At 39.2% G+C, this 10,055-nt stretch overlaps 1 protein-coding gene across 1 annotated transcript in view; it reads left to right on the forward strand.

Moving 5' to 3' along the window:
* LOC117174160 overlaps positions 1 to 9,443 on the forward strand; it is a 97,837-nt gene extending 88,394 nt beyond the window's left edge. Inside the window, exons 4-7 of the mRNA XM_033362982.1 lie at positions 5,706 to 5,849; positions 7,258 to 7,589; positions 7,697 to 7,971; positions 8,052 to 9,443. Of these exons, the coding sequence (XP_033218873.1) occupies positions 5,706 to 5,849; positions 7,258 to 7,589; positions 7,697 to 7,971; positions 8,052 to 8,775 (1,475 nt within the window). The 3' untranslated portion in view covers positions 8,776 to 9,443. The remainder of the gene's footprint in view (positions 1 to 5,705; positions 5,850 to 7,257; positions 7,590 to 7,696; positions 7,972 to 8,051) is intronic.
* The last annotated feature ends 612 nt before the right edge of the window (positions 9,444 to 10,055 follow it).

The raw sequence follows: 10,055 nt of genomic DNA on the forward strand, positions 1-10,055 counted from the left end.
TGTAGGTCTTCGATAGACTCTGCCATAACAACCTTATCATCTGCGAACGCTAACCCTCGTACCCTTACTGTTTCGATATCCACACCCTCTTCGTCGAAGAGAACCATTCCTAAACACTTGTCCATAAATAATATAAATAACTATGAAGACATAACGCATCCTTGTCTAACCCCTTGAATAATATCAAAACAGTCACTCATTTTCCCATTCACTCTTACACTCGCTTTGCTACCTGTATATATTGTTTTTATAGCTTGTAGGATCCATCCATTGACTCCATACTCTTTCAGGACTTCCTAAAGTTTACTTCTATTTACCTTGTCAGAAGCTTTTTCTAGGTCAACAAATGCACAGAAAACTTTTTTTCCTACTCTCAAACTTTTTTCTGTTATTTGCCTTAAGCTAAATATTTGATCCGTACATGACCTTCCTGGCATAAACCCACTTTGGACTTCCCAAATCTTTGCTTCTGTTATTTTCATTACCCTACGAATAAGTATTTTTGAATATATTTTACGTACAGTGCTTAATAAGCTAATCACTCTGTAATTATTGCACTCGCTTTTATCTCCCTTTCTCTTGTATATTGGTACGATAATAGCTTCTTTCTAATCGTCTGAGACGTCTCCCATCTCGAAACATAAATTTATCAATTCGCACAGTCTATGTGGTATGCACGCGCCACCGTGTTTAAGCATTTCAGCGTTAATACCGCCTACCCCGGCAGCCTTACCGTTTTTCAAGTTCTTAATTATATCCCTAACCTCAGTGACACAGATTTTTTCAATTGAGTTTTCCATCGCATCGTGTTCAACATCGCAGTTGTGGTGTCTTATAGCTTCATCTCCGAATTGTCTCCTAAAATAGTCTCTAAAAGCCTCTAGTATTCCGTCTGTATCATATACCATTTCCCCCCTACTATTTCTCATGTTGACAATTTCTGTACTTTTGTTTCCTTTCATTTTTTTATATAGTAGTTTCCTGCTTCTTTCAAAGTCGTTTTGTATTTTTATCTCTTCTTCTGCTCTAATTGTATCTTTACTTTGTTTTTCAATAATCTAAAAGAGACTTAAATTTGATCATCGAATATTTAATCATGCTGTGGAAGATTGTCGATGTCGTAGATCACCGAGAAAGTGATCTTGGAATTATTTAATAGGGCATAGCGGGCTTGTCGCACGTTGATCGACGATCGTGCTAATAATTACGAAGTGGTTTCAAAATAGCCTGAGATCCTATATTCCAAGGGTTCACCAAGATCGGGTGGATTGATTAATAAATTCTCAAATTAAATTCGCTTATCTTATAGGTATAAATATTATAAGTCCGCGCACCTCATATAATACGTGCTGTAAATACCATCAAACTATACTGCACAGCTGTAAGCGTCTTAGAACTCTTCTTTTGGTACCGATTCCATTCCAGGATACTGTGTAGCGTTAAATACTTTACAAACCTTCTAAGCAACTGTAAATTTTATAAAAATCTACTGCGCAGCCACGAGTTCCATAGAAGGCTACTACGCAGTCTATCGAGATTGACCGCGAAGCCTAAAATTCCAGAAAGATCTGGGGCATAAACGTGCTTATATAATTTTCTATACAATGAATGATCATGTAAAGGATTGTGCTTATCTGCTACTAACATCCATGAAATTTAACCTAAGAATAACTAGGTAATTAATATTTGGTCAGTTTGATGTTTAAAAATCAAAATTGGATTCAGAACAACTGTAGTTCGTCGCTTGTAATTTAAGTGCTATAAATGTGCATCTTATAAATAAACTCATTCCATTTTTCAACTTAAGGTCTATTTTTAATAAACAGGTTTTAATATGAACAGGGATGAGCAAAGAGGAATAATTAAAATAGCTGAAATGCAACTTTCCCATGGGGTAATTTATGATGTTGGCGATATCTCCTTCACTGCCAATTCGTAATTGAAGCAGCACTTTGAGGCCGATAGTTTCTACATTTAATTACAGCCCAGCGGGCGAGGGGTGATGAGCCAAGGAAGGCAAACTGGTGCAACGATTTAAAAAAAAAGAGTGGAAGGTAAAAAGGCCATCCGAGTTACGTAGTTATTTATGGGGAATGGTCGAGTCGTGAGATTCCCCAGACACTTCACGGGTCGGTCCGACCCGTTACTCAACCACGAAGGTACCAGCCGTGCTGGGATCGGGATCGGAACCGGGACATAATCACGATAAGGAGCCCTTGTATGCTACCATTTGATAAACATTAATGCACTAGTCCAAGAGAGTTTGTCCACTTACAGTTATCGGTACTGTTTCCCCATTAACATGAAATTACCGACTTTTGTCTCACTAGCTCGGTCACAAATCTCTTGAACTCTAATCTCCAATCGACGTTGACTTCGTATTCAAATCATATTGCCATTCATCAGAAATAAATGGTAGCAGCGGTGGGATAGTCGGTGAATTTATTCTTATTTTTAGAATGCTTTAAAAGATAAGGATGAAGTGAGAAATGGCGAGGTAGAAATAGAGTCACTCTAAAAGGCGACGACAGCTCGATCTTTGTTGCATTCGCATTGATAGGAATGACCCGCCTATTCGTGGGCGCTGAGCGCCTTAGTACGTTACCGATCATGAAAACGTCCCGATCGTGGGTCGGGGCAATAAGTTAAATTAATAATTTATCGTTAATCCGTGGCGCAGGGTTCGTACGCATCGTGGGTATTCGACAGATAATTTACAGTCGAATGTAAACATCCGTTTCTCGACGTCACTATTTACAAGGGGAGGCGTATAACTCTGAGGACCGATTAGCAAGCGGCTCTCCCGCGGCATACGCGATATCTCCGCCATCTTGGATTGATTTACAACGAGTTCCGACTCGCGGTACCGATGATACTTTTATTGGGGGATGAGAAATTTATTGAGAAACTGCGGGTGTACGGGCAATACAATGTAATCTCGTACTAAAAGCCCCAAGGGTTTCACACAAATCCGCCTTCATAGCGATATTGCTCAACAATGAAGTACCGGCAATAAAGATTCAGGAATAGGCTTAATTTAATGTTTCCCTCTCATATTTCAAAAGATTTTTATTCTAAAATATTATCAGGAATTAAGTAAAGTGACCACGGACAGACTATTTGGATGTCTATGGACTTGATACATCTGCCTTTAGAATCACCAAGCTCACCGCTGCAGGGGCTTCCGCGATTTTAATTAAGACATTTTACTTATAAGGTATGTAACGCGATATCGAGGGAAGGGCAGAGAGTCTAGTACATAAAAGGAGATACGTACTGGATCTGGCGCACGGAGTCTACACCTAGCAGTTATTGGTTCAAGATAATTGTCGCTGATAGTGAAAACACGGTTGCCGAATACCCACTCTTTATTACGTGCTCCGTCGATAAGGTCACGATTACAGTAGTCGCTAATCGGGTGCTGATATAATTGGCTCTTGCGGTGCTTCGTTTCCGCTCCTAAGGGATGACTTTTTGCCGATTAAATACTCTGTAAGGGGTCACCAGAAGATTTTTTTAGAACAAAACAAGACCTTGTGTTTGGACAAATTCACAGACGGTAAATTAATTTAGCAGTTAATTGTCTCTATCTCTACTGTTTGTCGTGATCAGCCACAGGGACAAACAAAGGCTATTAGAGGCGTTGATACAGGCGATACAAAGACTTATTTAGAAATTCCTTCTTCAGCGAACTAAGTAGTTTTTATTTGGGTTCATTAGTGCCCTTCAAAAGGTATAGCTGGCATAGAATTTAAATTCACATGTATCAGTGCTATGGAATAATACTGCGCAGTTAAATGTTCCATAAAACTCTACTGCGCACCCTCAATTTTTATACAATTTTTTTTCAGAAGGCAAAAGTGTACTTCGCAGTTAGAAAATTAAGATTCCAGCTAATTGTCTCTAACTCTATTGTATGTGTCAATAGAGTCAAAGGCAGTCAAAACACTCAGAAAAATGTTTGTTTGAATTAAACAAATTATTTCTTTAACATGGGGTCAAAGAAATGTTTGTTTAATTAGAATACATGTTTTGTATATCCTTATTTGTTTGGTTCAAATACATTTTTGATTTGTTTAAATAAATCTCTTGTTTAAAATAATCAAGGCTCTTGTTTACATTGAATATATATGTTTTCAATTAATTATAGACTTTGTTAAAGTGCAGTAAATCTTTTTTTTTACACTTAACCTCAAAATTCAGCATTCTTTATAAAAATAATGTATAAGCTAGATAGAATGTTTATTCTTAATTATAATTATCGTTGTATAGGTAAAACCAGAAACACGTATTCATTTCGAAGCTTAACTCAGGCTAATTGTTAACTCTGTGCTTCTCATTTCTAAATTAAACAATCATAAATTATATATATATATATATATATATAAGTGCTCCTGCTTTTAATTATACGATGATAATAATAATAGAAAAAAAACATGATTGATGTCATAAATCATCTTTATAAAGAAAGGAAGTTAGTATTGAAAAAGACTTACATTCGAAATCTTCAATTATATCCAAGGTAAACGCCCTACAATTAAAGTAATTCCTAAACTAGATATATTTCGTCCATTTTTCAATTAATTTAAGATTTTACATTAAATCAGAACCTTCAGAATAATACAAAACTGAAAAATACCAATTCCATCAAATAAATTACATGATAAATTAATTCAGATTCTAGGTTCGTTACTTAGGAACTATCGGCAGTGCTTTACCATGGCTAGCGGCACCTTGCAGTACTGCTTCGTACTGTATTTTTTGTTTGAATCAAACAAATATTGTTATGAATTCGAATAAACATATTGAAATTCATTGTTTAATAAAAGTTAATGTTTTGTTTAAATCACACAAATTGTACTAAACAAACGATTTGTTTCAATCAATAAGGCAAATAATTTCCATTTCTTAAAATTAAATAAAACTTTTTTTAATTGAGGCAAAAAATTTGCCAGATTCTATTACATGAATTGAAACAAATTTTGTTGTTTGATTCAAACAAACATTTTTCTGAGTCACTGCCTTCATAATTTCGATAGTACTCTATTGCGCAACCAAGTTTTTTTTATAAAACTGTCCTAGGCACTATAGAGGTCTACTAATAAATTTTTTTAAACACTTCTAGAAAGTCAAATTCGATGATAAAGAAGCAAAAATGTGAATTTCTGCCTCTTCTTCTTAAGATATTTCGGGACCAGATCACCGAAATGTCTTCTAAAATATTTCATTCGAAATGAAATTTCACGACATTTCCAACTCTCAAGCCAAAAATCGACCGTGCGTATTTCAAGACGATTTATACAACCTCAAAGATAATTAATGACACTTATGGGTCAAAAAATCTATTCAACTTCCAGAAATACTGTCATTCTAATTTTTAATATCAATTAATTTAAAGTAAACATGTTAAGTTTTCCATTTCTTGGAAATTTTCATCCTATTAAATAACCGGAACACGTTCCAGAGCACTCCGTAACGGTACCATTTGTCGCGTTCTTCTAAGATTGCGATGCGATTGGCGAACGAGACGAATGACATTGCGCTTGTTTCGACATACATACGACTTGCCGCACTTCTCCGAGAAAGCGAAAAGCCCTCGCGTTCAAGTAAATGCTTAACGCGTGTCTTGCAATGTTGTTTCGCGTGCTAGTAATAACGGCTTGTCACCGTGAACTCAGAATCAGGACGTTTTCTTTCTGTTACAGGTTGGTTCTCCGTCGTATCGAACAACAGTGGTACCGGAAGTGCAAGGGTCTACCGTAGAGTTGGTGCACTTGTCAAGGCCGGCGTTCCTGCTTTTCTGCTCACCAAACCCCTTCGAGCATACACACTCACACATTCTAAAATGGGTAGGTAATTGTGCATTAATCATCACTGAACATTTTTTACCTTGTTCTTCAATAGGTTAGCAAATCCTTGAAGATATCTTTGCGAAAAGCCTCTAAGTGAGAAGACCCTGAACTCGCGAGAGGTTAATTAACGCCGTTTTGACCTACCAGGTGTCGACATTTACCTTTCCCACGAGATGCGTCGATTGTAAATTCGTATTTTTTCCAACCTTCAAGGCGGGGCGTCCGGTGACATTCGTCCTCGCGTAAACCGCAAAACTCCACCATAAGATTCACGCAAAAAATCAGCTTTAACGCAAGTGCTTGCGGCTAACGTCAGGGTCCCGGGTCGGTAAAATATTTCATAAAGTGTTTATGACCGCAGCATTCTCGGTCAGGATTGTCGCACCGTGACCTCGTAAACAGGACGGTAAATGTAAAATGAGAGGCGCGTAATTCAATGCTCACTTCTTCAGCACCTTTCTTACACAATAGACATAAAACCAAGAAAGAAGCAATATCTAAATTTGGTTTACTAATTTTTCACCGTATCTTGAATCGAAAATGAGATTCTTCTTGAAAATAGTATATGATAAGGATGTTTCCAAACGATGTCGCGGCCCTGAAGGTATGAGGCGGGGCATAAAATGCTCATGGGTGCAGCGACTGGCCATGACTCGGATGTCAATGCGCTTTCCGTAGCCCAGAACTGCCCATCGCCCTTTGTCGCCGTGGCTCGTGCGATTTAACGTGGGCGAGGAACTTAACGTATTAGGCACGCGGCCGGGTGAAAGCCGTTGAGTTCTTACGATACGGCCTTATGCCCATTAGATACCATAACTATTACGCTCGTCCGTCTTTTCAATAGGCGTGGATAGGGGTTATCATCTTCTTTGGTCCTTAAACCGATCATCGGATCTGCGTTCCTTGATCGTAAACTCGTGATTACCTTCTGAAATAGTCTCGTTTCGAGGACGCGTCGGTATAATTTGAAAATATTATGTTACGCTAATGACAGGATCGACCGGGTCGAATGAAATGAAGAGTTAAAATTACAATCCATCAAGGCGCGATTTTTCTTCAAACTAGACAAAAATCCAATTCTAATGGAAAATCGCGAACCCCCGAGGTCGAATCTTAGAACACACAAAGTATTTCCATTGCAAATTACTTTCGCGAAAGTGCTTCGTAATTTCATGTGCAATCACTTTCAGAATATGCTATGCAATGCACATGAGGTTCGCAACAATTCTTCTCTAGGATAATTTTTCTGAGGTTTTTTAAAAATAGCAAACAAAACAATAGGTCAACGTACGTAAGACATTGAATTATTCAATTACTCGAATCAAGGGGCATGGCGAAGATGAAATATCTAAAAACCCGTTGGTCGAAAACTATTAAGAAAGGCACTGTTGTCATTTTGTCGCAGAAAGCGGTAATCTGAGAGCTCATTACACGAAGACAACGGTCAGGGCCGGTGAAGTTCTACGCCTAACTGCCGTGTTCCAAGACACGCGACGGGCTCCAACAACCTCAGGGATTTCCGGGGTCATCGCTGGCATCCATGAAGGCAAGAGTTCAAGGTCGTTGGAAAGAGATCAGTACGCCCAGTGTCTGGATTCCCATGGGCACGAGCTCTTCGCACCCCTGACATCAAGGGGGGAATTTTACGCCACCTGCCAAACCGGAAGTCTCGACACTGGAAGTGATGCCGTCCTTTACAGGGTTCATCAGCTCGCCAAGAGGGATCTTCCTCTCAGGGTACGATCCTAATTTTCTTTTTTGTTTATTCAAATGTGTAGCTCAGGTCAGAAGAAGATTACGTTATTCCCACTGGCAAGGCCTAAATGTTTTAAATCTGCTTCCAGGTTCGTCTAGTGGCAGGTCCACTTCCAGTACCTCTTCCACGAGACTATAGCGGCTTAATGCAGCTGGAAACTGCAACTAAAGGTCCGATAGTCTTGGGTTGTGCCGTTCCCTTAGTCCCAGAGAGGCCCAACCCGAACTCCACGATTCCCGAACTACTCGAACTGGTTGCAACCGGACCAACAGCACCTAGGGTCAAAAGAGCTCGGTTAGGATGCCCTTCTGAAGCTAGGCTCTTGTCTTCACCGAAGATGCAGAGATTACTATCGGCATGCAGGTTAACAAACTCAGGCATAACTTCTCTTTATTTCTATTGATTTCAGAAAAAAAAAACAAAAACTAATTTTTAATTTACAGAAGGGCACTTGATCAAAGAGCCACAGAACCGCGAGTTGCGACTCCTAATGCCAATTCTAGTGGACCACAGCTAAAGGAACTTCACCTGAAGGAAATTAAGTCCAAATCCGAAACGAAACCTATTCTGCAAAGTCTAAGGGAAAGTTTGGAACACATAAAGAAGACAACAATCCGGGATAGAAGTAACAGCCGCAGTGCCAGTAATAATTCCAGCACGGGATTTCTTGAGAAGATCACGAGAATTACGCACGGAGGAAGAAGTCGAAACCCCGCCAAGAAGTCTGCCTCCTTCACTTTTGCGGTTCGTCCAGAAATCGGTATGAGATCTCCGGAGAGATATGCGAGTTTAGAATCAGAAGCGAACTCTTTGGTACCAATGGGTGCTTCCTCGAGGCATCAAGTCCAGAGGTCGGTGTCCACGAGCGTCCTTGAAATGCAGACCCAATCTTCCGATCTCGACCCCCCTTACTCCAAGGTCAGAGACAGTCTCACTCCTCTTCCTCCGACCCCTCCAATAAAACCGGAGGAGATTTATGCCGAGATTTGCGAACCCACGGAGGATTGTCGCTACTTGAAAATCCCGCAAGAGAAGCCTTCGCCTCCAGGAGGGAGTGGCACTAGAGAAAAGGATCGGGGTTACGTGAAACTCGCCTCGCATTCTAAAATCTCTGACCTTTCTGGAAGCTTCGATGATGAAGAAGGTATTTACAATACCGTCTGCTGAAATCAAGATCAAGCCTAGGTCAAAGAACATTTGTCCTGAATCTTGGATAGAAGAATCAATCGAGGATCATTGAGTAACGACAAATCATTAGAACAATCCGATTTGTGCAGTAGTTGTAGTTGGAGGGAACTTCCATGTTATGCAGGAAGCGAATCACAGAAAGGAAAAATCTAACATCCATTGGTCAATAGTCAAGGTCATCACTGAAACAGGAAAATGATTTCTTCACTATCAAAAGGCGGCACTTTGTGATGATTAATCATTTAACTCGTCATGGTCCAATGGGTTTTGAGTTTTGCGATCGTCTTCCTGCGTGCTGGTTTTCACATTGCGTGACGCTGACGATTGACGCTAAACGTGTGATTACACTTCGGACTTACTTGGAATCAGTCCAAACGATTCCTGGAAAATACAACTTCGTGGGATAAAGTATAGGTGAATTTCTTGCTTTGGGCGCGAGAAAAAAATACAAAGAAAGAGAGAGAGAGCGCACGTTTTCAAGAAACATGGAAAGTGTCTTCTAACAGAGGGAATTCTTAATTTTTCTCCGAGCATGTTTCACAACTTCGAAATTTTTATTATGAATTGAAGTTCAACTTCGCAAAGTGTGGTTGAAAGTGATTGTATTTTCCCTTGTACATAAATAAAGTAGCGTATGTGAAAGATTAGAATAGAGATTGAATTACATGTTCCTTCCTTTTTCTAACTATGACCGAAATTAGGAGAAAGTTCATAAAGAGACGAATGCAGTATCTTCATTAATTTGAGAATGCAGCAAACACGGTAAGTGAAAACTTAAAAAAGGTTGTCCTCTACCTGTAATTTACTATTCCAATCAGATAACCGATTTTCAGTCAGAAGCGAGGGTATTATTCAAATAACACGTTTGCGGGACTTCAGTGTGTTGTAATTCGCATTATTTCATCAGACAAAAAAAGGAAGAGTGAGAGGAAGGCGAAGATGACCGTCATCAAAGGCCTAGAATTTAATCCAGCTCAGTGTCTGGGATAGAGCGAACCCCATTTATAGAATCTGCCTTCATCCGAAAAAAACAAATAAGTCAGTCCTAGAAGATTGATTATAATGCAGAATAGAATGTTTTGTTGTGATCTTCCGGGTATCTCTCCTTTTTAAGGTCTGCTTTTTTGTTGAATGAAGCAAAGCCTAGGTCAGTCTTGGATTTTAAATTCCTCCAGAATATTATGACTAGATCTTGCTTTTCAATATAATGAACAGGAACAATACTTTTCTGAATCAGGTAGGTCAATTTGTGAATTGGA

The sequence above is a fragment of the Belonocnema kinseyi genome, chromosome 1 (genome assembly GCF_010883055.1).
Source record: "Belonocnema kinseyi isolate 2016_QV_RU_SX_M_011 chromosome 1, B_treatae_v1, whole genome shotgun sequence".
NCBI lineage: Eukaryota > Metazoa > Arthropoda > Insecta > Hymenoptera > Cynipidae > Belonocnema > Belonocnema kinseyi.